Source organism: Perognathus longimembris, chromosome 4 (genome assembly GCF_023159225.1).
Source record: "Perognathus longimembris pacificus isolate PPM17 chromosome 4, ASM2315922v1, whole genome shotgun sequence".
Taxonomy (NCBI): domain Eukaryota; kingdom Metazoa; phylum Chordata; class Mammalia; order Rodentia; family Heteromyidae; genus Perognathus; species Perognathus longimembris.
Genome location: NC_063164.1, coordinates 8,336,486 through 8,363,792, shown reverse-complemented (window position 1 = coordinate 8,363,792; position 27,307 = coordinate 8,336,486). Strand labels below are relative to the sequence as shown.

Here is a 27,307-nt window from a genome sequence, read left to right as displayed (position 1 = left end):
ATGAAGCTCAAGAGCCTCCTGCTCAGATATTACCCGCCAGGTAACGCGCCCCACATGGCGGGTCCCAGGCCCCCCTCCCCAAGGCTGTGAGGGTCTGGGGTGAAGGAGGGGTTGGGGTCCCCCCCCCAGGGCGGTGGGGTCCCAAGTGAGCGACTTCAGTGGGACAAAGGAAGGGAAAGCCTCCCTCACATGGGCGGCTTAGGCTTTCAGATGCTGGACGCTGCCCCTCCACATATTTACAGTGACTTATAGAAAGTGTCAAAAAGTTTTAAATACCATGCTTCCTGGTTCTTCTGGAATGAGGCTGGTTGGGGCCTGAGAGAGAGAGAGAGAGAGAGAGAAAATAATTGGCCTCCTGGGATGTTGGTTTCTGGAAGGGAAGACAAGGGAAGGCTACCATTGCTTTCTTAATGTTAAACGCACCACCAGAAGGATCAAACCAGCGTTCATGGAGGGTGAGAAGGAAAATGGACACTACACAAAGCTTACTACACTAGTGACTGCAGCCTTTCCTGGGCATGTCACCCAAGCAACACATTGCCTCCTACTTCCTTCTGAATGATGTACAGGTCTGGAACATTCTCTGGTTAGCCTCCATGGAACTTGCCTCTCTTTACCTCACCAGACCCGGGGCATTTCCTTTGGAATTTGATCCTGTTCATGAATCCCAAAACTCTGGGCTTTGTGAAGAGCAGATGCTGACTGTGCTCTTTAAATGACTCAGTCACATCAGTCTCCATTTATTTTTTTGTAAGAGAGCACTAGTTGTTTAGCTACAAGAAAGAACTACACACCATTAATTGGACTGGTTAATATTCTGAATGCATTCAAGGTATCTGTTGATCCGATTAGAGAGTACAGATAACTATTGAATAAAACCTTTTGTACACCATAAAGAAATGAGATAGTAGCTTCTTACTACCTTATGACTAGGAGAAGGTGAAGAGCATGGAATGTTCTGCAAAACAAGTCACCAAAGAAAGACGAGCGTGTATCAGCACCATTGTCTATACCTTGCTTACTTTCTTCCTAGGACACGTCACAGACTTTTGCTCATGTTGGAGGCTTAGTATTTATAGGAACAATGAATATATGACTGACTTGGTGTATGATTAGAGTTGAAGCAGTCAAATGCAGGTATTTCAGATTTTGCACTTTATTGTTCAGCCATTTAAGTTTAGCAACTTAGCTAGAGTAAGACTTGGGAGCATTAATCATTTTTCCCTAGAAATAAGGAAATTGTGAATCGAACAATCAAACTTTTGTTAATTTGTTTGCTGATTTTTTTAATGCAGTTCCTCAGAATACTAGATGACATTCTGTGGTCTGTCAAGTACTCCTCCAATCTCTTTTTTTTTTATTTAGATTTTTTTTTTTTTTTTTTTTTTTTGGCCAGTCCTGGGCCTTGGACTCAGGGCCTGAGCACTGTCCCTGGCTTCCTTTTGCTCAAGGCTAGCACTCTGCCACTTGAGCCACAGCGCCACTACTGGCCGTTTTCTGTATATGTGGTGCTGAGGAATCGAACCCAGGGCCTCATGTATACGAGGCAGGCTCTCTTGCCACTAGGCCATATCCCCAGCCCCCTCCTCCAATCTCTTATACCCAAATTTTAACATTAAAATAGCCAACCAACCAGAAATTGTTTTGTGTAGATTCTGTGCAGTAAAAAGTCTGTTTTATTGGTTTTAAAAATTCCCTTCATCTCTCTAACCCTAGGGGAAATTAGTGAAAAAAAATCCAATGCATATCATGTAAAAATAATAAAAATGAGGAAAGGGCTGGGCTAGGATGAATGGGAGAGAATGTTGAAAGGGATCACACTGATTATAAACTACTTTGTTACACTGTACTCGTAAACTCTTTTGATCAACCTCTTAAGGATAACAAACAAAAACAAACACAAAAAAACCCAAGGATTTAAGTTCTATTGGTCAGAAGATAGGCTTCCACATACTGTGTAATGTTGCTATAAATCCTGCTACTTCATCATGTGTATTTTTCTGTCTCCTTCCAAGGTAGGAAGTATAGCATTTAGAAGAAAAAGAAATGCAACCAATCATTACATTGTTATTTCACAATCCGTTCTTTCCTTGTAAATTTGACATTCCTATCAGATTTCTTTCACATTTCCATGTCTAAACAACTGTACTACATTTACCTAATTTTGCACCAAAGAATATATTTTTTATAGTTTATTGTAGTGCCTCATAGAGTAGAATTTCAGGTTCCCCAAATTAAAATATTAACTCTAGCAGTGGCATAGATTAATTTGGCATTTTACAACATTGAGTCTCAATTCTCATTTGTAGCTGGGAGCTCTGCTAGACCTTGTCTGTCTTCATTTATTTTATACTTAGCTCTTCAGTTGTTTCTTCTGCACCTGTGAACAAGATGGGTCTGTTACCTCCAGCTCTGCTTGCTCATGTATGGATTCCTTTCAGGCTTGCAGTCAGGGCCTTTTGTATTCTATGAGCTCTTGTAAACACACTTCGTTTGTTTCTAGAACACATGGTATTGGCGTGTCAGTAGGTTTTCAGGACTTTTAATGTGTTGTAATATGCATATTTTGCTGAAAAGTTTGATGTGGTACAAGCTGTCCTTTGTGCTTTTAAGGAAATTAGAATTTTTTGTGGTTGGCTGTCAGCAGAACATTCTGCTTATTCTTTCTGTTTGTTTTTCAGACTAGAAAACGAGAGTGTGGCTTCAGGTCTTTAATTCAAAAGAACTACTTCATGACAGAGTTGGCAAGGCAAAGCTATGTCAAATGAGGCTCGGCTCCAGTTGTTTCCTAGCTGCAAAGTGGTATCAGGCAGTTTCCGAAGCCATTAAAAATATTTTGATTGATTTTGCTGTGCTAAGATGGTAAATTTCATTACGTAACAGCTGCTTGGCTTCCCTGTGCGGGCTTTGCTAAAGTAGAACAGTGAGGTCCTACTGAGGTGAATTTCCTCCAAGATGGTAGTCATGCCTCTAAGTAATGGTGAGGTCTGACACTGAACAGGAATTGAAACACAAAAGAGGAAGATCCCGAACTTCTTTATCCCTTTATATCCAGAACTGTAGAAAGTTCTAGGTTCTTAATTATGGAGATTCATAATTTGCCTTTTGATGGAAATTGAGACCATGGATCTTGATGAATTTAAGGACAGGAAGAATGCAGAGAGAAGAAAAGAATCCTTGGATCTAAGCCTCAAACATCTCCAGTATGAACAACAAAGGAGAATGAGAATACCAAAGTTATTACAGAAATAGACATTTCATAAAGCCTGGAGAAGAAAATATTTGAGTGTGCCATGGTGTTATTTCCAAAGGGCCATGTGGTATAAAGGCAAGGAATGCAAATTGAATTAGTCAGCCTGGGGATATCCATTTGGTCTTGTCCTAGTTGGTACATTGAGCAAGGACTAGATGCATAGTTGGGGAAATCAGGAAGATAATAGGGAGTGACAGGCACCATGAGGGAGAGATGGAAGCCAGGGAAGGGAAGGTACAATTTTCATCTGTTAAACAGTGCTACTTCCATTTGAGCCTGGCCAAATCACGTGTGCCTGCTGTATGTACATCACCAAGACTTGTTTGTTCCTCTAGGAAATATAAGGAAAGACGCAGTAAGTTTGTTTCTCTTGATAGATGTTACAGTCTCACAGGAAAGAGACGGTACCAATTCAACTCAACTGGTACAAAGTGACTTGTGATACCCCATGTAGGTTATTTCAGGCAGGATGTGATGAATAAGTAGGTAGAAAGCTATGGCTGTTTAGACTTCCCATATGAGGAATATATATATATATGTGTGTGTATATATACATATATATATATACATGTATATGGAAATATGTATATATGTGTTATTTAACTATAACCTTCAAATTATCTACAGATGAGAACATTGAGCCACAAAAGATTATTTCTGCTAGAATCATGACAACAGTAACTGAAGGTTTGACCTGCAACTCAAAAATGTGTATCTCTTTGATGCCAGTGCATGCCTTTTCATCTTTGCCACATTCAGTATCAAGGATTCTGTGCTTTTGAGAAGCAAACACAGGGTTATGACAGCCTTGGTTGCTTTCCTCTGATCTGCTGCTGGAAATGTTCCTATCTGAGGTTGACAGCATTGGCTCTTTAAGTGTAGTGAAGTCCTGAGGCTTTGAACCATTTCAGCTGCGACTCAAGGATACTCCCCATAAATAACCACCATACATAATCACAAAGTGTCATTGGATGAGGGGAGAGTGCTTGGATCCTGTTACACATCAAGGCAGTATCAACCGAATCACAGGATGGTCATTGCATTCTTCATTAATTTTCTCAAACTAGGAAGAGAAAACTCCAGTCACTAACAAATGTCTTTGATGGAGTTGCAGACTTATGGAGGCAGCAGAATGTGGATTTGTGATCTCGTGATCCCTTGCCTGCCCTTTGGGATGTGTAGGGTGAGCAGGTGGAATGCCACAGAAGCACCTTTGATGGGCAGGGAAGCGCCACTGTGGTCCCCAGGGGTGTTAGCTCTTGTGTGAACTAACCATTTTATTTTCCCATGGAAGTACATTTTCACTTGAAAGACAATCAGATAAACACCTCTTTTTTTTTCCTCCCCAGATCTGGGCAATTTGGCAGATAATTTCTTGAAAAAGAGCCCAGTAAGCTTGAAAGTTTCCAGTAAAACTGCCAGTATTTCGTGCCAGGGCTAAAACTTGGTCTTCTGAATAAAAAGAAACAAGAATTGTAGAAAACTTGCATCTTCTATAGATGCCTGCCAGCTTGCCCAAGTAGAGGAGTTTGCTGACGATAGCGATTCATAGGAACAAGTGTTAGATATTGTATGCCGAAATACAGCACCGTGTAGAGGATTCACATTACTCAGTGGAGAGACAATGATTTTTAATCATGTTTTACATACAAGACCAGTTGACCTTACACAGATGTGAATGTTACACAAAAGCATTTACCAACACGTCTTACATTCTACCTTACAGCCATTTGTTGACACGGAGTCAAATATGAACCACAATTTTCCGAAAGGGCTATTAACGTACTCCTTTGTTTGTCTGTTACTCATCTACGTATGAACAGAATTTTTATTCCTTGTGATTCAGTCAAAACAACATACGGTACCAGCTTATGTGCAGAACTGAAAATGAAAGTTCTTGTTGGCCTTTACTCAGTCAGATATTGACGATAATTGCAGAAGTGTAACACAGCACTACTATTCTATTCGTCCTCTATTTGCGGGAGGCACAAGACCATTTTTTACCGAAGTATGCTATTTTATATTGCCATGTTGAAATCATAAACCGATTTAAGAGCTATTTAAAAATTCTCAATTTCATTATGGAAAAACATGATCAAATGAACGCTTTTTGGCAAGTATCCCCAATAATTTTTTAAAATGTGAGGTGATCTTCAGGCAGGCAGTTGGAGTACAAACTGCTGTCCATCTTCCATCCGGGGCATTCAGAGGTCAGCCTTGCAGCTCTTCATCCTGTCTCCCAGCCTGTGTTTACTCTGTGTTGTTCACATGGACTGTTTTCTACTTCTTGGCCTTCCAAGTCATAAATTCTATCATTGTCCTCTCTATTCTCCGGTCCAGCCCATTCAGCAAGCTTTAAATAGTAAGTTATTGTAGATTTCAGTTCAATGGTTCCTAGTAACCCATTTAACAAAATGGATTCAAGTGCATGTGCTAACTATTGAGACTTGGCTCTTTCTCCTTTGATGTCCTGGTTAGATGACCCTCCCTGTGATGTGAAACTTCTTGATGGTGTCCTGGACACCTCTACACACCCCTTCCTCATTCTTCATTTTTGTAGGATATACACTGATTGGACTCTTGTGTGTAATTTCCTCATCTCTTCATTCTTCTACCTTGTTCCCCTTGACTCCCCCTACCCAACCCCTTTCAGGTACCTGCTTCCTGGTGTTTCATTGTGTGGAACATTAATTGATTTTGGCTTTCTAAGAGATTACACCATTTGAGCTTTCCCTTGAATCTAGCGTATTTCAGCTAACACATGGTTGCATACAATATATACGGCACACTTACTTATGAGTAGTCAAGCTAAATCTAGCTTCCTCATATATGGGAAAACACACATCCTTTGTCTCCCTGGGCTTGACTGACTTCACATCATTTTTTCCAAGTCTTTCCATTTCAGTGTTTGTGATCTCTAGCTGCAGGCCTCTTGGTCCAGCAAACCCAGGACCCCACCACTGTCAACCCCAAGCCAAGCTCTCTTCCCACCGCTTTCTACCTTCAACTGCATTTTATCACCGCATAATTTTATTGAATAATATCATTCAATAATTCCGAGGCTATTTAGAGGAAAAGACCAAGAGAAAGTTGCCTTTACTCAGAACCTGATATAACTGAAAATCTGAAAAATAGAGATGATCAAACCAAGTCAAAGGCTATTAATTTTTGGCATAGACCATTACCTTTCATGTTCTATATTATGTTTACTTACAGGAATCCTGCTGGAATATGAAAAAAGTGGAGAACTGAGGACCAAATCCATAGACTTACTTGAGCTCAGTTCTAGGTAAGTCAGCTATATGATACAATATGAATTTTGTATCAAAATATGTGTCAAACATGTTAACTGGGTGTTTGTGGCTCACATAATGCTAGCTACTTACAACGTTGAGATCTTGAGGATCAAGGTTCAAAGCTAGACAGAGAAGGAAAGTTTGTGAGACTTCATCTCCATTTAGCTAGCAAAATGCAGACTGGAGGTGTGGCTCAAGAGGTAGAATAGGAGCCCTGCAGAAGAAAGTTGAATGAGACCTCAAGGGCCTGTGTTTAAGCCCTAGCCACAGTGACACATAAAAGAAACATTGGAGGATGAGTGTGGTTACTTATTCCTGTAATTCTCCTACTAGGCAGGCTGAGGCAGGCTGATGGAGAGTTCAAGGCCAGTTGAGGCTGAATGAGACATTGTCTCAATTTCTTTCTTTTTGAAAACTCTGATACAGCCAGATAGGTGGGTGAGCTGCAAATGACTTCCTGTTTGTTTCAGTGGGATGTATACTGGGGGGTTTTCCTGAGGAGATGGTGGTAAAAAGCCAGTCATTCTAGAAAATTCTAGCTTCTTAGCTCCCCATGCCATTTACTGACTTGTATGATTTTTTTTTTTCACCTCTCCGAGGAATTTCTGGAAGAACAAAATGGTGCTTTTTAACGTTTTCTAAATCTCATGCCTGTGTGAAGCAATGTAATTCTTGATGTAGTGAACTTATATATAATTTCTGACATGCAAAATGTGTTCTGCGTGATTTTCAGCACCGACGTTGGGGCCTTGGTAGAAGAGATACAGAAAGTCGAGCCCCTGATCACAACCTCGCGAACGCAGCAGGTCACACTGCTGGTCCAGAGGCTGCAGGAGAAACTCGCCCAGCACAGCGACCACAGTTTCTACCTCTTCAAGGTGGGGCATGCTTCTCAAAGGACTGGGGAGGAGAAGGTGAAATCATCAATGCTTTATGAATTTCTCTCCCCCACCCCAAGTAGGGCTTTTCTTGCTTTACAACCCTTTCTTGAAGGAAAAAGAAAAATGCTTGTTGTTTATTTCCGTGTCTCATGTGTATTTGCTAAGATTCGGAAGCATTCTTCAGATACTAAGTAAAGATTTGTAGCAAGTTTGCTCCCTTTTTGTAATAGTAAATGTGAGGGGTCATTGCCATTAGGTGAGGTTTTAGTTACTAAATTATTGAAATGATTCTGCCAAGGCAGGATGAGCAAGTTCACTCCCTGTGTTATCTCAGTTATACCAAATGGTGGGCTCCATTATTATCTTATTCATAGTGTGCTGACGTTATCCCTATGTGCTTTTCATCCGTTCCATCTGATATCAAATCTCCAGCTCTTCAGGAGGTGTCTGCTGTAGCTCTGGGGTGAAGATGAGGTGATGGCTGTCTTACCGTTCTTTCCAGCAGGTGGCACTGTTCAGCTTCAAATACAAGCTCCATCGCCAGAGTGCACCCTGTCAGGGAAAGCCAGATGTATTTTGTTGGTATTGGGGCTTTGTACCCACCGCCTTGTGCTTGCCAGAAAGCTGCTCTATGACTTGATCCATGCCTCCAGCATTTTTTTTTGCTTTAATTAAGTTGGGCATAGTGTGTCATGCTTTGGCCTGGGCTCGCCTGGATCTTGATTACTTATGCTTCCCACATAGAGGACAGGGTCATGCCATTACACCCAGTAAGAAGAAGGGGTTGTGTGACCTTTATGCCTGAGACGCCCTCACATTTTGATTGTTCTGATCTCCACCTCCTGAGTGTCTGTGATTACAGGAGTGAGCCACCACTCCCGTCTCCAAAAAGGAACCCTTTTGATATAGGAATGGGAAGCCATTACTGTTACACTCTGGCAGCTGACATAACTGGGACTGCCCCAGCCTACCCATCACGCTCCTAATAGATGATTTATTAACGATCTACCACGTGGAGATTGAAAACTGATGACATATATTCTGACTGTCAAGGAAGCTTTAGGATTCAGAAAACAACAACACATCATAAAGTACATACGAAACAGAGTGTGTTTCACGCATACAGTGTTCATAAATACATGCAAAAGCAAATGCAATGTAGAAAAATTAGTGCTGCTTAGTATCTCACTGAATGGCCACAATTTTATCCTAAGCGCAATTGGCGTGGATAGAAAACACAGAACCAATTATGCTCTGCAGTGATCCATATCAACCAAATGTTTGGTTTGTCTTAGTAGACTGTCCATTTGTCACGTGTAAACTCAACACCATTGAGCACCTCCATTCATTGGAAGTTAAAAAATTAATGAATCCAGTTGAATTTGGTGTGACTCCAAAATAAATGGCATCTTCTTGCATTGAAGGTTCTCCGGGCACACATCCTGCCGCTGACAAACGTCGCTCTTAACAAATCTGGCTCGTGGTAAGGCTCTTTTTATTTCGATTGTGTAGCACTCAAACTGTAAAGCCATTGCTGTCGTTGCCAAATAGTGCAATTAAGTATGCATCTCCTGTGTTCGTTCCTCTGGGTCTAGTGTCCTACTTAGTACAGAGGAGACATATAAGCACTTGTTCTCACCGCTCGGAGTTTTCTGTCGTTTTCCTGTGGACCTTGGGTAGGAGGCATGCTGCGAGCTCAGGCATCTGCAGCTGCGGGTTATTTAATTCAGGGAAATGGCTCTTGGTGGGGGGGGGGGTAAAGTTGTGTGCTCCTTAGCCTTGGGAGCCGTGAGCGCTCAGTTCATGCTCTGTCTAGCCCAGGGTCTGAGGGGCGGCAGGATGAGCCTTCAAGCTTGTGTCTAGAGTCGTCATTCGATGAACTCGGATTCTGAAGCTGGAAAGACAAAGTGGAGAGTTGAGGTGGAAGCTGGGAGGTGGGGGGGGGGGCAGAGGGGGCGGAGGGAGATCAACACTGATGCCAAGCAACTGGGGGACTAATATCATTTATAGAGATATATTTAGATTCACCAAATTGACACATCACTTAATTCGGTAAGAATTTACCTTAAAGGAATGTAACAGAATTACTCTTTGTCTTATTGGGTTGAGTCAAAGGATTTAGATACTGTTCTCAATTTGTTGGCACTGCACATATGAGTTCCACTAAAATGAGCCAGGTACTGGTGGCTGACATCTTTAATCCTAGCAGCGAGGGAGGCTGAGATTGGGAAGTTTGTGATTTTGAGGTCAGCCAGGATAGAAGAGTTTGTGAGACTCCATACTCGGCTGGGAGCTGCGTAGAGTAGTCGTGCCTACTATCCTAGGTATAAAGGGAAACTCTCCAGGCATAGTGTGGGCAATATGCAAGACCCTGCCTCAAAAATGAAGCATTGAGGATGGATGCCAGTGCCTACACCTGTAATCCTAGCTACTCAGGAGGCTGAGATCCGAGGACTTCAGTTCAAAACCAGCCTGAGCAGGGAAGGCCATGAGACTCATCTTCCAATAAACTACTCAGAAAAAAACCAGAAGTGGCACTGTGGCTCAAAGGGGTAGAGTGCTAGCCTCGAGTGAAAAAGCTCAGGGACAGCACTTGGGTCCTGAGTTCAAGCCCCAGGACTGACAAAAAAAAGCAGTGAGGGCTGGAGGCATGGCTCAGCAGTAACAACCTTTGCCTGGTAAGCCTGAGGCAGTGCGTTCAAGCCTCAGAGCTACCAAAACAAACAAAGAAACACCAAATGAAAGAGTTGTCAACCTACGGATAAAATATGAAGTCATCCTGAATTTTTAGCTTTTGCAGTACTGGGGTTTGAACTCAGGACCTGGTTTGCCTACTTTTTATTGGCTAGTTTGGAGATACAAGTCTTTCAGACTTTCCTGCCTGGGCTGACCTTGAACTTCAACCTTTCCGATCTTAACCCAGAGTAGCTAGGATTACAGGCTTGGGCCACCGTCACCCGGCTTGTGGTGAAGTCTTCACCGACAACATACTTCTTCCTTGCTTTAGCTTTATCACAGGGAGCTACGACCGGACGTGCAAGGTGTGGGACACCACGTCGGGGGAAGAGCTGCACACGCTGGAAGGCCACGGCAACGTGGTATACACCATCGCCTTCAACAATCCCTACGGGTTCGTGTGTCCGTTCACTTGACCCTTCCTTAAGTCATGCATTCCGGCCTCCAGCTTGGGGGTGGCGGTGGGGAGGTTGGGGGAGTGGATGGATAAAGGAAAGATAGTTAAAATATCTTGGATATCTGTGGAGTCCCTGAAAGCCTTCCAGCACCTTCCTCAATGCTTAGGGAGTGTGGAGCTCAAGGCCAGGCTGCCTCCCCAGAAAGCAGTGGTTGTTAGGGAGGCTGGCGGCACTGGGTAGGTGACTCTGGGCGCCATGATGTAGTGTATACTCCATCCAGAAGCAGCGTCCACTCAGCTCCTGGCTACACACTACCTAACTGTACAAGTGCAACAAGAGGTTATGTTTCAAACACCTTCTGGCTCAACGAGCCTGGGGCGGGCAATGTTTTCTGTCCTCACGACATGGGGTGCATACCGCATGTGCCCATGGCCCTCTGGGGGTATTGGTACCAGTGAGGTTGCCCATGGGCAGGGATAGACTCTCTTCCCAGGGTGGGATCCTAAGCCGAGAGACAGCAACATTTGTTGACCAAGCTGTGCCCTCAATTCAATTACAGAACTTGATAGGAGACGGCATTACAGAAACTGTGGTGTTAAAACGTTCCATATACCAGCTGAATGAGAAAGTGTGGAAAGAAGGCTGGTTTTTTTCCCATCAATTTTTATTATCTTTAAGTAGTTGTACAAAGGAGGTATCCCTTAACAAAGCGTGCTTGTAGTTCTCAAAGGTAAATCCTTGAAAAAAATAGTGTTCCTAAATGAGATTTTTGGAAAGAGTATGGTTCGTCTAGAGAGCATATTACAAAATCCTGGGAATATTATGCACTCAGACCTTTGCACAATTGTTTCTCATTTAAAGGGGGGAAAAAAAGCAGGATTTATAGATGTCTGATAGGAAGAAGGTCAGTTAACGCATACCACGTCCACTCTTTAGCTCAGGCAATTCAAAGGCCTCTGTCACAAGATTGGGAAATAAAGGTACAATTTGGTACGATTGAATAGAAAGTTAAACATAACTTATTTTTTAAAAAGCGATTGTCCATCAAGAAATGAGGTTTTGGGTTTTTTTTTTTTCCATCCATGTCAATTTGTATTCTTTGTAAAGCATATTATATTGGGATTATTGAGGACTGCAGAATGACATTCCAAGACCTTGAGGCAACATTTTTTCTCTCTTTTTTTAAAAAAAACTAGTGCTTTAAAGATTGTGTTTCTACACACACACACACACACACACACACACACACACACAGAGAGAGAGAGAGAGAAAGAAAGAGAAAGAGAGACATAGAAAGAGAAAAAAGAGAGAGAGAGAGAGATGAAGTTTTACATGGGTGAAACTGGCCTAGTCATTTGGTGCGTTTTCTAGGGTAAATGAGCAGCACAAAGCAGAGAATGCTTTACAAGTTAAGAGAAGCAGGAAAGGTTCTTCCAGATGCCCTTCCAGGAGACGCGAGCTCAGAGCCTCAGCCTGAGGGGCTGTACGAGATGGGTGCCCAGGACCTTGGAGGATGGACTTTGGCTGGTTGGGGATTTGAGGCAGCACGGTGGTCCTCAGACAGGCCAGCAACCCATCTCTCTCATGAGCACTTCTGATGGAGAAACCATAGGGGGGTGAGGTCACGCCATTGTGTGGGGTCTGAACGCCCTTCTTCCTGCAGGGCCGGTTGCCGTGGAGCTTATGCACAAAGAGCAGGAGTGGTAAGCGTGCTCTTTAGGAGGTCTTCTTGGCAGAGAGAAGGGGACCGGTGGGTTGGCGGTGGGAAGTAGCAGGAGGCAGAGCGCTTAGCAAGGAGGGAGACATTTCTCAGGCAGAGTGGCAGAGGGAGCAGACAGGTTATAAAGATGAGATGTGCAGCCTGGCACTTTTGCCTCAAGACTGGCTTCTCGGGAGGCTGAGATCTGAGGATTGCAGTTAAAAGCCAGCCTTGGCAGAAAAGTCCATGAGACTTTTATTTCCAATAAACCAGAAAACTGGAAGTGGTGTTGTGGCTCAAACTGGTAGAGTGCTAGCCTTCAGTGAAAGAGCTCAGGGACAGTGCCCAGGCCCCGAGTTCAAGTCCTATGACCCCAAAAAAGGAAAAGATTGGATGTGTGTAACTAGAGTTCTGCACTATAGTTTATGGAAGTGATATCTAGGCTTAGATGCTACACTTTCAGAGCACTTTACTTGTGGTGGTACAATCCACCCTAATTGGAACATTAAAACAGTTAAGGTTATAGTCAACAGCCAGGAAATTGAACTTTGATTTTTACATCCTAGAGAATGACAATATTCATAATAGCATATGCTAACACCTTGTGAATGGGAGAAATGTAATTGGAATTATAAGTGATATTGTTATGGCTGGTGTAATTCCTATTTCATTTTATTGCAGTGCAGTCTCCATAACATAATACCATATCTTTTAATAGTCTACTTAACAGATATGATCTTTTTATTTGGTATCTCTTGGGGAATAAAATTCTCTGGCAAGTACAGGGGAGGGACGTATGTTCTGGCATTCTGGTAGATTCTGTTAAATGCCCCTGATGAAAATGTCCATTGTACAATTGTGCTAAATCGTGATGATTTAGGGTTTTGTTTTTTTTTTTAGTTTTTGGGCTCGAACTCTGGGCCTGGGCGCTGTCTCTGAGCTCTTCAGCTCAAGACTAGCCACTCTACTACTTGAGCCGCAGCACCACTTCTGGTGTTCGGGTGGTTAACTGGAGGTGAGAGTCTCACGGACTTTCCTGCCCAGCCTGGCTTTGAGCCACGATCTTCATATCTCAGACTCCTGAGTAGCTAGGATTACAGGCTTCAGCCACTGGTAGCTGGCAGATGATTTAGTTGTATGCAAAAATAGTGGCTTTCATGGTTCCCTGTCGCATGAACATTTCCACAGAGTGAGTTTAAGAGAGCTAGCAAAGAATAAGATGGCGCTTGTATTGTGTTCATGTGTGTGTGTGTGTGTATCTATGTGTGTGTATCAGGTCATGTACATTGACCTGTGTGTTCATGTGTGTTTATATATGTGCGTGTGTGTGTGTGTGTGTGTGTGTGTGTGTAACAGAAAGTGTGTGGAGAGAAAGAGACAGAGAGTGAGAGATAGAGTGCTTAGTGTTTTTATGTGTTTTATACATTAGGTAAGAAGTGAGTTTTGTTTATTTTCTTAAATACTGTTTGCCCTGAAACTCAGTATGTAGTCCAGTCTGGTCTTCAATTTTCACTCTTCCTGACGCAGACTCCCAAATGCTGGGATTATAGCCAAGTACTGCTGTGTATGGTACTAAGCAAGTTTTGATTTGGTAAAGCAATTCTTAATAAAAAATTTTGCTATTTGTAGCATCTTCTATGCTATGGTGTCATGAGGACATAGAGAATAGTTTGGTATAGTAAACCTTGGCAGAAAACAATGACAATGACAATGATTCTGAGGAGCCTCAGGGGAAGAAGGTTGAACAGATGGGCTGAGGTGACTCACAGGGCCTTGATCTTATCTTGAGCAGAAGTCAAAGGTGCCAGCAATAGGTGGAAAAGGCCCAGGTGCCTTGGGTTGCATGAAAAAGGAGAGGCCATTTCGGAGATTCCGAGTGGCCAGCCAGCCTTAATGGTCAGAAGGATGCAGAGGATTTGGGGGTGTTTCCTAGGAAAAGCTGCCCTGGAGCCCTGGCAGAAAGGATTTTTACCAAATGTTATGGTCTGCGGCCAGAGAATAAAGCAAGATATCAATGTTGATATGGACAAATAAGTTCTGCAGCTTTCTTGATCCTATATAATTTGCTTCCAGATGTGTAGTTTGGGTTTAAGATCCCTTACATTTCGAACAACCAACCTCCTGCATAAATGACAACCCAGGGGCTGGGAGGCAGCCAGAAGGCAGAACACTTTCTGAGCACGAATGAGGCCCTAAGTTTGATCTCAGCATTGCAAAAACATTGCTGATTCATTTAAAAAAAAAGTCACAAATGGTTACTCATCTATAATCCCACCATTTGAGGCAGGGGGATCATGAGTTTGGGGCCAGCCTGGGCTACATAGTGAGACTCTGTCTCAAAAGATAAAAATCAATGCATTATTAAGTTAATTAATTAAAAAAGTTAAAAATACCCAAAGATAACTCAACTGTGTGGACATTTTGGTGACTTGCTATAAATGACAAATGTAGCGTAGGGGTAAAATAACACCTACTTCCAAGGCTAACCATGCCAGCCTACGTCGTTCTCTTGTGTGGGGAGCGTAGCTCAGCCACAGATTCAGCATGGGGTGTCTCTCATCTGTATCTATCTGATCTCTAAATCCTCTTACAACAAAAATAATACAAGTTCCTCAAGGAGTTTCTCACTGCCTAACTTTTCAGAACCACAATACTCAGAGGCTAGAGCTTTTTTTCATCTTGTCTCTTTTCTCTTTTTATATTCGTGTTACTTGTCTTTTATAGCTATTTACAGAATCTCCCTAGGTTTTTTTTTTGCCATATTTCATGATTTTAGTTAAACATTGACATGAGTCGATACCATAAAGATGAGGCATTATCTTGCTATTCACTGAAACGAATACGCGATTGTTTGTCTTGAAAGTGAGGCGATCATCTGCTAGGTATGTCCGGACCGGAGCACCTCTCGTCTTAATTCAATGCCTCGTGTGATGTGGTTGAGTATGTGTTAATGTTCACACTTTTCAAAATTGCAGTGACAAAATTGCCACTGGATCCTTCGACAAGACTTGCAAACTGTGGAGTGCAGAGACGGGAAAATGCTACCATACCTTTCGGGGCCACACGAAAGAGATCGTGCGTATATTTAACAGCTTGTATGTTAGCTTAACTGCCCTTTGGGAGGGGAAGGGGGAGAACAGGAAGGGTGGGACAAAGGTGAACGAATGCAGCAGTGGAACTCACTAGACACGATGTGGAAAATAAACTGTACAACTCATGGGAGGGGATGGGAGCCAGTGAGGAAAGGGGTAACCTTGTTTAAAAAGCAATGTACGCTCTGCCTGACTTATGTAACTCCTCTTCTACACTACAATACTCTTCTACTTCTGCAACAACAATCAATCAATAAAGCACATAATTTATATACTACAGAATTAAGAAAAGTAAAGGAAGGCCTGGATTGGGACAGATGGGTGAGACTGTTGGAAGGGGTGACATTGATCAAGATGAATTATATTTATGAGCTACTTTGTTAAACGGCAACCCCTTTGGACAACTACTTAATGATAATATAAAAGGAGAAGAAAATTAAGGAATTTTATACTGCAGCTCCTTTTTAGGAGTCCATTGTGGAAGTAGAGTGGTATATTTCATTTTCAGATTTGAACCCAGCACTCTTAGTCTATGGGGATCATAGCTGATGGTGTTGCTATAATTTAAAAAGAGCAGTCTCTTGGACTAAAGACACTCTGATATGATAAATATATAATATCCATCCTCACTTCTTGCTTTCCATTTGTTCATCTTCAAAGAACTGCTTCTGACAGGGTAGAGTGTGTGTGTGTGTATGTATTTAAAAATAGCTTTAAAAATTAATTTTTGTGTGTCCTATGAAACAGGGCCATTATTTTATGGGCATCATTAGAATTTGCATTTGTACAGACAGTCGGAGGCTCTGAATAGCTTGCACTCCTGGGAGGCCCTTGCCCTCCACCAATTAGTGAGAGAATTGGCACTCTGCAGAACAAGCCACGGGTCTGGAAAGTAAACAGCCTGCTGATTTTAGGAGCAAACTGCTTCCGTTGTCCATTCAGATTCGTGGTGTATTCATCCATCAAGAACACATGCTGTACCCAAGGAAGTCTGCAGACACAGGGCGCCCCTGAGAGAGACTTCCGGTCCAAAGCCCTGGGCACATGCTAGATTAGTTTTGCCCGATAATAGTCCTAAGTGATAATTTCCCATTGGAGGGCTCAGTTGAGGATGCTGATGCCTAGCAAGTACTTTTTTCAAGGCCAAAGAAAGACCTATTCCTCATCTTTGGTTGCGTCATCATACTTCCTTGGAATTTTGAAAAGATTTTTCCCTTGGTACAGTATCCAGCAAGACAGTTATGGTTTGACAACCCACTTCCTCTAACCAAGACATGGTTTCTAAAGGTTAACTATGTGTGAAGCTTCTAACAAGCATGGAGTAGATACTAGAACAGGACACAATCTTGTCCCCTAGAGATTTTTTTTTTTTTGATTGAGTCCTGGAGGCATCAATGAGTAGCTTCAAAGCTGGGTTGTGAGTCTAGCAGACGCAGCCCAGGCATCAGAGGACATGGGAGGGAATAGCCATCAGGTGTCCTCGGGCAGGTTTACAGAGAGATGGCGCACATACTCAAGACGGAAGGCACAGCACTGGCCAGTGGCCAGAGAGGAGCAACTCCTGTGATGTGTCCTCGCAAACTCCTGGGGCTCTGGGTCCTGGAAGCAGGGCTGGCAAAGCCAACTGAAGGACAGGAGTAGCTGGAATGGGAAGGGCTGGCGAAGGCCACACTGTAGGTTGGCAGAGCACTCTGTAACATGGCAAGAAAATTCAGCTCTACCTTGCAGATCACGTCACACGAGTCCGTTTGTGCAGATGGACTCGTGTACAACCAAATAGGAATCCACTTGGCAGTTGGCTCTTTGGTCCTGGCATGAGAATGAGGTTGGGTGAGGAAGCCCTAGCCTCCTGAGGCCCTAGGAACCACTGAGCAACTGCAGTTGCCTAAAGCAAAGGGTGTGAATGGGGAGGAGACTAAGGGAATCGTGGAGCCTTTGACTTTTGCTTGCTGTTGCCGGTTATAGATTTTAAACTCTGTTCTTCTCAAGTGCTTTTTTTTTTTTTCCATTTCATGGAATGTAGGTGTGTTTGTCATTTAACCCTCAAAGTACGGTGGTGGCCACTGGAAGTATGGATAGAACAGCCAAATTGTGGGACATTGAGAATGGAGATGAAGTGTTCACTCTAACGGTACGTCTATGATGCCAGCACACTTGCCATTTGTGCCCGGTTCTAGTTGCATTTTTGGTATGACAGTAGAAGGTGGTTTTGAACTCCTAGCTTTTGGTCTGGTGAAGATCGGTCTGCTCACTGTCCCTAGAGACTTGGTAAGGATGATTGAAAAGTCAGACCATCTTTTATTTTGAGGAACTTGATTCTTTAAAACACAGAAACTGTAACTTGGACCCTGTAGTTGTCTATTGGGCTAAAAGGAGAGGGGGCCGTTTTTGTAAAGCAGAAGTAGGGCAGCATCCCAGGGGATTATGTAAGGGACCACAGAATACCCTCTCCTGCCCGTCTTAAAACCCTTCTGTTTCATGGGGTTACTTGATTCATGCCACCAGCCTAGATTTTTGCCAGCTATTTTGGGGTCTGATGGATTTTTTTTTTCTTTTTGGAGAGGGTCTGATGTGGCATTGAACTGTTATCCTCCAGATCACAGACTCAAGTAGATAGCATTACAGAAGCCACTGGCTCCTAGGCTCCCAAAACATGGTCATTGCAACAAAATGAACGTGCGTTAGGTGCAAGTGAAACTTGCTGTGAAACTGTCACCTAATCTAGTTTTTAGATCATTTTTATCATCCCAGAAAGCAATCCGTGCCCATTTGTAGTCAACCATGCATTTCTCTCTCCAGAACTTTTCCTTCCCTAGCATTTCCCTAGATTGTGGTGTTCTATATACGATTTGTTCTATCACTTAGTAAACATGACAAATGCTTCTTTTAGGGACACCTGGCAGAGGTTATTTCCTTGTCCTTTGATACCTCAGGAAACAGAATCATCACGGGGTCCTTCGATCACACAGTTGCGGCGTGGGACACGGCGACGGGAAGGTCATTAATGTTTTGTCATTGTCTTTAAACAGTAGGAAGGAGTTTCAACTGAACGTGGCAGTTTATGTGTACAATGCCTCTTGGTCAGTGTCGTCGCAGTAATGACAGACAGCACCGTGAGAGGAGATTGAGGGAGAGCCTGGTTGGATAACTGTGGCATCCCCGTGCGTTAGCTCCTCAAATCTCCAGGACTTCTCGTGATGGGAGAAGCATGAGCATCATCAATAAATGAAACTCAGTTCATTTTCCAAGTTAAATTTTTGTCTGAGAACTTCAGTTTTCTTCCTAATGAATTTTAGCCCTAGTTATTAAAAAAAAAGTCAATGAAATTAGCCCACTTGTATGAGAAAAGTTCACTCTTGGACTTTTCTGCATTTTGATACAGTAGCTCATTCTCAGGGGAACCAACCAAGACATGCTCAAAGAGAAGGGAGAGGAAAGGTAGTTTTTTTAGTCATACGGTACATTGTTTCTAATACAGTTTTTTTGTTTGTTTGTTTGTTTTTGCTGTGAGAACATCCTTAGGGGTTCAGACCATCTTTACTGTTTTTTAAAAATTTATCGGAAAGTGTTTATTATCTTTAAGTAGCTACATGAAAGAGTTGCAGTGCAACAAAGCAGTTTTATGACTACAGTGTTCCTTGACCAGTGTCACCTCTTTTACCGTTCTCACTCATCCCCGCTACTTTTCTCTCACGCTCCTTAATTTTGTAGGATATGAGTTGAATTTCAGACTGCGTTTCCCCCGATCCTCTTCATGCACCGATCTCCCTCTGTTTGATCCCAACCCACTCCTTGCAAGTACCAATTTTCTGGTGTTTATTCTGTCCACCTTTCTAGCGAATGACACTACCTGAGTTCTGAATCTACCATATCTCACTTAATACATTTATATACACTTGCCTACCACCCATTGTGTTAACTTATGTATTAGTAAACGAATTCTAGCTTCCATATGAGGGAAAACAACCTTTGCCTCTCTGGACCTGACTTTCTTCACTCAGCATAATTTTTTTTCTAGATCCTTCCATTTCTTTGCAAATGATACATTTTTTTTCTATTAGATGAGTAAAATTACATTGTATACACACACACACACACACACATACACACTTCACATCTTCTTCACTCATCCATTGAGGGACAATCGGGCTGATTCCATACCTTGGCTATGGTGCATAGTGCTGTATTCAACATGGTTCTATTAATGGCTTTATTGTATAGGGGCTTACAATCTTTGAGATAAATGTCTGAGAGGGGAATTTCTGGGTCACAAAGTAGTTCTATAGTTAATTTTTGGGGACCCCCCCATACTGCTTTCCTGAGTGGTTGAATATGTTTATATTCCCACCAACGGTGTATTATGGTTCCCTTTTGGCCACCTCCTCTTAAGCATCTTGTTTGTTTTCTTCATAGTGGCCATTCTGACCAAGGTGAGATGGAATCTCAGGGTTTTGATTTGCATTTTCTTCAGGGTCACAGATGTTGAGCATTTCTTCATGTGTCTATCACACATTATTACTTCTTGTGAGAAGTCTCTATTTAGCTCATTAGCCCATTTATTAATTGGGTTGTTGATTCTTTGAGGGTTTAGTTGTTGTTGTTGTTTTTAGTATCAGTACATTCTGGGTATTAGGCCAACAAAAATCTTCTCCCAATCTGTAGACTGTCTTTTCAGTTTGTTAGCTATATGTTTTTTTGCCATGTGGAAACTTTTCAGCCGGATGCAATCCAATTTATCCATCTTTTCTTTGATTTATTGTGCTTCTGCATCTTTGCTCTCGAAGTTTCTGTTTGTACCAAAGAATCCTAATGTTTTTCCTACTCCTTCCTGTAATAGTTTCATGATTTCAGGCCTTACACTGAGATCTTTTATCCATTTTGATTTGATGCTGGCTCAAGGTGATTTATAGAGATCCAGTTTTAGTTTTCTGCATGTGTATAACCAATTGTTTCTATCCATTCTTTTCTGAAGTTTTAGCTGACACAATATTTATTAATTTATTAACTTACTATTAATTTATTCTGAAGTAATATTGGTATTTTAATTATACATATTTATGGCACGCAGTGTGATGTAATGATCAAGAAGGGTACTTAGCATTTTTATTTCCCCAAATCTCTGTATACTTAATAATGTATAATAATTATGCACATTTTCATAAGATACAGTGCAATATTTCAGCACACACATATAATGTTCACTAATCAGGTAATAAAGTAGATGGAACTGAAAGGCAATATGCAAAGTGAAATAAGTCAGATAGAAGAATGTTACCTCTGATTAAAATTTAAGTATATTTCCATTAAAATTATTAGCTTTCTTTTGAGTGTAGCAGAACCACTTGATGTTTCAACATCAAAGATACTTTGTTAAAAACAGCATTTACTTCAGCTTAAATCTTTCATGGGCATATGCCATAATAGGAGCCTTTCACTAGTTTGAATTTTTTCCATCTTGCAGGAAGATGTACACCCTAATTGGTCACTCCGCAGAGATCAGCAGTGCTATGTTCAACTGGGATAGCTCGCTCATATTAACAGGCTCTGTGGACAAGACCTGTATGGTGAGTTTAAGAAAGAGCTTTGCTGCATAGTACGTTAGAGTGTCACAAAAACACCAACAGATTTCAAAGATAGTATTCAGTTAATACATTAATTTATATATGTAATGATTGCCTATTTCAAGTGTCAGGTTTCCCACGTTAAACTATAAAGTGCTAAAACAACTTTAATCATATCCAGTATAGTGAAGATCTCACTGTAAAGGACGTGTGTGTGTGTGTGTGTGTGTGTGTATGAGTGTTGTGCACGTGTACACACGCATGCTGGTTTTAAAGCTAGAACTCAGAGCTTCCTGATCTTGATTAATTTTTTTTTCTTGCTCTTGGCAAGAATCCTAGCAACCGAGCCACATCTCCACTTCTGGTGTTTTGCTAGCGTTTTTTTCCTTGGTGCCCATCCTGGGGCTTGAACTTAGGGCCTGTGCATCATCCCTGAGCTCTTTTGCGCTCAAGGCTGTGCTCCACCACTGAGCCACAACTCCACTTCTGGCTTTTTGGTGGTTAACTGGAGAGAAGAGCCTCATGGACTTCCCCCTCAAGCTGGCATTGAACCATCATCCTCAGATCTCAGCCATCTGAGTAGCGAGGATTACATGCATGAGCTACTGGTGCCAGTTTAAAAGTCACATCATTTTTGGTTAATGTTTTGCCATTCATGGCTTAAATTTTGATCAGCAGGTCCTCCTGGCCTCTGAATTTTAAAAAATGGTTCCTAAGTTAGGGATGGTGGCGACCACCAACAGAAACTCAGAAGGTGGAGACAGAGAATCATGGTTTAAGACTTGCTCAGGGAAAGTGATGGGGCCTTTTTTGAAAAACAAACAAAACCAACAAAAGGACTGGGGTGTGTGACCCTGCCTCCCCATTCACAAGTGCCTGCTCCACACAGCTAACTAAAACTTTATATTCTTGAATTTTCATTTACTTACATATTAATGGTAGTATATGTTTTCCATTTTCTGGCATTGTAGTTTGGGATTAATCCCTTTACCATTTAATGTGTTTCCTATGTAAAGAGGAGCCTTTCTCTCCAATCATTCAAGCTTACAACTTGGAAATTTTTTTCTTTTCTTAATGTGGTGATGGATTCAGAGTACTTCGCCTTGGTCTTTTCTGCTGTGACAAAGAAATGCACCTAGCTAGTTGATTTTTGTGGTAGTCTCTTGTCATAAATCAAGGTAAAATTATTTGAACAGTGGAGCTCCTCTTCATAGTTTGGACACAGTTACTTAATAGCCACAAGCACGTCATAAAGGCCAACCTCACGTTTCAGACAGGACGTCTGTTTTTCTTTGCCTAATTGTAGTTGTGGGACGCTACAAATGGGAAATGTGTGACGACATTGACAGACCATGACGATGAAGTGCTGGACAGCTGCTTTGACTACACTGGAAAGCTCATTGCCACAGCTTCGGCGGATGGTAGGAAACCTGTTTCTGTGCATCTGTGACTTAGGGATGTAGGCTTTGCTTAGATGCACGTGCAGAGGAAATCTTTCTGAGATCCTTCAATGGTGGAAATGCCATGTAGCTTATTTCCATAATGACTTGTGTCACTACAGTGTGGTCATGTCACGTTCTTGACATTGCAATGCTACCGTATGTCGTCTGTGTGTCACCTCCCAGAAAACATGTGATGGCATGCTCTGGGTAGTCTCCATGGTGACCTTGTTTGATGGATGCCACACTATGTCAGCTTCATCAACCTGACCACCACAGCTGGTACTATGATAAATCTGTATGATCTCTTTACAATTAACCTGTTCCTCTGTCAAGTCTTTGTGATAAACGCATGTGTCTGATGCTTTGCACAATCTTTGTTGATCGTTTATGATCGTGTACAGTGCCTATGTCATTCTATTGATAACTACGTAGTTGGTGCTGTATTAATTCCATGCAGGCTGCCTACGATGCTGTATCTATCGACTTATCTCCATGTGGGTCAAGTGTGACACGATACTGTATTTCTTTTTTTTTTTGTTTTTTAAGCTGTAATTTTTTATTTTTATTATTTATTTATTAACTTTGCCATTCCTGGGGCCTGAACTCAGAACACTGTCCCTGAGCTTCTTTTGCTCTAGGCTAGTACTCTATCAATAGAGCCACAGCGCCACTTCTGGCCATTTTCTGTATATGTGGTGCTGAGGAATCGAACCCAGGTCCTCATGTATACGAGGCAAGCACTCTTGCCACTAGGCCATATTCCCAGCCCCACGATACTGTATTTCTTATTGCCCAACAACCATGAGTTTTTCTGCACTGTGTTTGTATCATGTCCTTGTGATCATGTTTTATCTCCTTGAAGTCCATGTTTGATGCTAGATTGTATCTACATCATGTACCTGATGTATTTAAGGTAGCAATATCTATGCTTTTTAAAAAATGACAGCATAGCATACTACTATACACAACCTCCAAGTATATGATGTCATTACATATGCACCATTTCCCTGATGACCAACTGGACACAACACTGTGCATCACCTTGAGTGAGGCTGCCTATGTTTTCGTTATTACCTGTCTCCTGAAACTTACTTTGGTCCATTTTCTTTTCCTTTACAATCTATTTTTTTCCTTTCTGCACATCACTCATTGTTTTTTTTTTTTTTTTGTCGATTGTGGGGCTTAAACTTTACGCCTGAGTGCTGTCCCTCAGCTCTTCAGCTCAAGGCTAGAGCTCTACCACTTGAGACATAGCACCACACCCATTTTTCTACCACCCATTTTTCTACCATGGAACTCATGGCCTTCTCTAATAAGGCCAGGGACTCCTTCTCACCCTCTTCTGCAGTGGGACAGCTTGCATTTAGAAGATTAAGTGTGACTCGCACTACAGGCAAGAAGACAGCGCAGAGTTTATGTGTCAAAGGATAGATATTTAGGTAATTCAAGATCTTTGGTCCAAAATTCTACATTTCAGATGAATTGACACATATCCCACCCCTCTCAAAAAGGGACAGCAAGAATTTATTGTACAGCCACAAGAAAATGCATTATCAAATTGGAAGGCCATGAAGGTGAAATTTCAAAGGTGAGTTGCTCAATTGTTTTGAACAGTTTATTAACTTTCGAAAGTAAATAGTCCACTTAGTGGAAATAGGAAAAATAGGTTAGGAAGTATTCCTTTGACTTTAATATTTAGCTGTCTGCCTCTTAAAATACCGAGCACATCTCTTCATGTGGAACAAGCAGAGAAAATGTAGGAAGATCTAGAGAAGACACAGATGAAAGTAAGATATTGAGTCCAAATGTTATCATTTATTGTTGCTAGAACTAATAGAGACACGTAGGTGAGAAAGTATACTGTTCACTTAATCTATGTCATATCTGCATTTGATTATCTATCTATCTATCTATCTATCTATCTATCTATCTATCTATCTGATCTCTCTCTCTCTCTCTTTATTTTCTGAGACATAGTTTCTATATGTTGGTTATGTTGACCTTAAACTCAAAATTCTCCTTTCTCAGTCACCCAAGTACTGGGTTCCAGATGTAAGCCACCATACCCAACCTGGTCATTGTATCTATCTGGTCATTGTATCCATTTAATACAATTCATTAGACCTCTTACAAAAAATGTACCATGAAAGTACTCTCTCCTGCTGCCTGTATTTCCTAGATATATCCATTTATGGCAGTGAACTTTCCTTCTGGTCTCTGGACAATAGACAGTTAAAAATTGGTTAGAGTAGAAAAGCTTCACTTGTACATAATTGACTTGATAGGAATATAAGAATTTCAGCTAATTTTCCTTTAAAAATATTTGAAATATTTTTGTTCAATTGGCCCATGTTGATGCATAAAATGTAGTATCTTAAAAATAGGTATATTTATATCAAGGTATGAATTTGTTCAATTGTCTCACCTTTCCTTTAAAAATCAGTTATCTAAAGGCTTAATTAATCAGTTTGTTTATATGTGCAGGCCTGGGGCTTTGAATTCAGAGCCTGGTTAATGTCCTAGTTATTTTTTGTCTTGAGGCTAGTGCTCTATTACTTGAGCCACGACTCTGCTAACTCAGATCTCAGCCTCTTGAGTAGCTAGGATTACAGGCACGAGCCACCAGCACCCTGCTAAAAGATTTTATCTGTCAATGTGTTCTCTTTTTAACTTCCCACAGTAAATACCTTCTAACAGACATAAGAAACTGTAAGAAAGGGTTTTGTTCGATCAGTGACATAGATTTCAGTTAGTTGAAGATATTTAATACAGAGCTTATGATGTACCTTTTCTGCTTCTAGTAAACACTTGGGTTTTTATTATGCCTCCTCACCCTCGTGCTGGGCATTCAATACCATGTGTTCTCTCAATTAGGTGCAACTGAGGAAATGGTTTCTGTCAATATAGAAGTAGCAGTATACAGATATCTATGCTGAAACTCCCAAACTGCCTTAAGGTTTTGCATGAACTATTTCCCCAAAGCCTACCCACAGTGCAGAGCCCCTCACTCTGGGACCTGCGCTTTCCTTGTGTCACCAGAAGACACTAGAATGCGCTGGGCTGTGGGGCCGCTCATTTCCCAGCCCAGCCCACCTCTTTGCTCTCATACTTGACGTTGTGTCATCTGTCCTGTCCATAAAAAGGAGCTTGATGGTTCTTCAGAAGGCTCTGGGCAGTTCTGGAACTCCAATGTCTAGTCTTGCTCCTCCTTCCTCTGTGGCTTTGGCACTGTGGGCTGCTACCATGTCCATGCTGGTTTCTATAGGAATGAAATTACCCGCTGCATAGGCTGGGAGGCAGTGGGTGGAATTGGGGTGGGAAAGACCAAGGTGGAAGGAAGGATGGAAAGGGAGGCCAGGCCCTGCTGCTGAGTCTGGTTAGGTGATTACTGACCTGTCTGGCATTATTCCTCAACAGATGCACATGAGTTCCTGTGAATGTGTGACTACAGGAGTCAAACTCTATATTACTAGATTGTTATGCATGTTAACTGAACATATTGCTTATAGGATTCTTGCTATCTGGTTATGACATTCTTATGGTGTCCAAAGCTAAAGTATTTATTCATTCAGCAAACACTTGTCGAGAGGCTCCATTCTGCTAGGCACATTGTGCTGGTTCTGGTGAACAGGGATGGTGCATGAAACAGGACCATGCTCAAGCCTCCTCAAGCCTTCCTCCGGAGGAGGGGCCTGGGGCTGGAAGTGTGATTCCCCTCATTGCCACTCAGATCGCAACTGACAATGCCTTGCACAAACATATTGATGGGAAGTGCTGTTCTGGGTGTAGTAATAAACCAGAAAGGCCTTTCACTCATTCTGGGTCCCTGGATGAAAGGCATCTGTGTGTTCTCTGTTATAGAGTCGCCTTGTGGAGGTGACCTTGAGGATTGTGTATGACAATCTGCTTTGTGTGTTCATTCACAGAAAGATCCTTCTTTACTAGGGGGGAGAAGGCTACTGCCTATCCTTGAAGAAGAGTTGTGTGAGACGCACAAATGGCCAGGGTGTTTTGGTTTTATCCTTAGAACTATGAAGGGTAGGCGATTCCCACGTGGGTTTGACTTTTCATAGTTTGGTTCCTACAGTATTTTTCCCACCAGGAAGCAATTATACCAGCTTGTGTAGGGAACTGGTGCTTAGTTATAGCTCCATCTTCGGACAAAAACCTTTCGAGGCCATTTCACAAACCTTTGAGCATTTTTCTTTCTTGTTTTGGCTTTCTTCCCTTGCAGATTTCTTTCAACCCCCAAGGCACCCGGCTCCTGACGGGCAGCTCTGACAAGACAGCCAGGATCTGGGACGTGCAGACTGGCCAGTGCCTCCAGGTCTTGAAGGGGCACACGGATGAGATCTTCTCATGTGCTTTCAACTATAAAGGCAACCTAGTCATTACAGGTATGAGAGAAAATGTCCACGATGGACTTGATTTCCCTTCTAAATTAGCGGCGAGAATTTCCAGGTGATATAGTTGAAGGATCTCAACTCCATTTTCTAGCATCCCTGGCATATCACTGATTGCTGTTATTTGTTTCTTTGAGATCAGTCTTGATATATATAGAAGGATCCCACATGGAAGGTTTCATCCCCCTCCTCAAGCTTGCCAGCCAAACCTGGAGATATTCACATTTCCACTAGGTGGCAGCACTAAGAGGGGTTGGGTGAGGTTGATTCCAGGTGTCCTGACTTGAATGCTATGAACCTGCTGCTATGACTAGCTGCTATTGGGGGTTAAAAAAAAGGAAGTGGGAGGGGGCTTCTCATAGACTCTGCCCCTAGTATAGACACTGAGGATCTAGTGTACTTAGCACTTTGCTAGTAGCGGTGATCCAGAAAATGTCCACTTGTCAGGAGAGAGAGTAAGGTACAGTATGATAATGAGATTTGATCTCTCTGGTTTACTTTGTTTCATTAGGTAGCAAGGATAACACCTGCAGGATATGGCGCTGA

At 42.1% G+C, this 27,307-nt stretch overlaps 1 protein-coding gene across 4 annotated transcripts; it reads left to right on the top strand.

Annotated features, from left to right (window-relative positions):
- On the top strand, positions 1 to 27,307 carry Daw1 (dynein assembly factor with WD repeats 1). Of its 4 annotated transcripts, none has more exons than XM_048344149.1 (13): positions 1 to 40; positions 6,470 to 6,542; positions 7,283 to 7,427; positions 8,855 to 8,913; positions 10,438 to 10,560; positions 15,239 to 15,338; positions 17,379 to 17,486; positions 18,246 to 18,352; positions 20,817 to 20,919; positions 22,223 to 22,337; positions 23,870 to 23,946; positions 26,593 to 26,755; positions 27,273 to 27,307. In XM_048344149.1, the coding sequence occupies exons 1-13, from the start codon at positions 1 to 3 to the stop codon at positions 27,305 to 27,307; spliced, it is 1,248 nt and encodes a 415-aa protein (XP_048200106.1). The 4 variants fall into 4 exon arrangements, with proteins under 4 accessions (XP_048200106.1, XP_048200105.1, XP_048200108.1 ...); XM_048344148.1 differs by having other exon boundaries at positions 6,470 to 6,543; positions 7,242 to 7,427; XM_048344151.1 differs by lacking the exons at positions 15,239 to 15,338; positions 17,379 to 17,486; positions 18,246 to 18,352.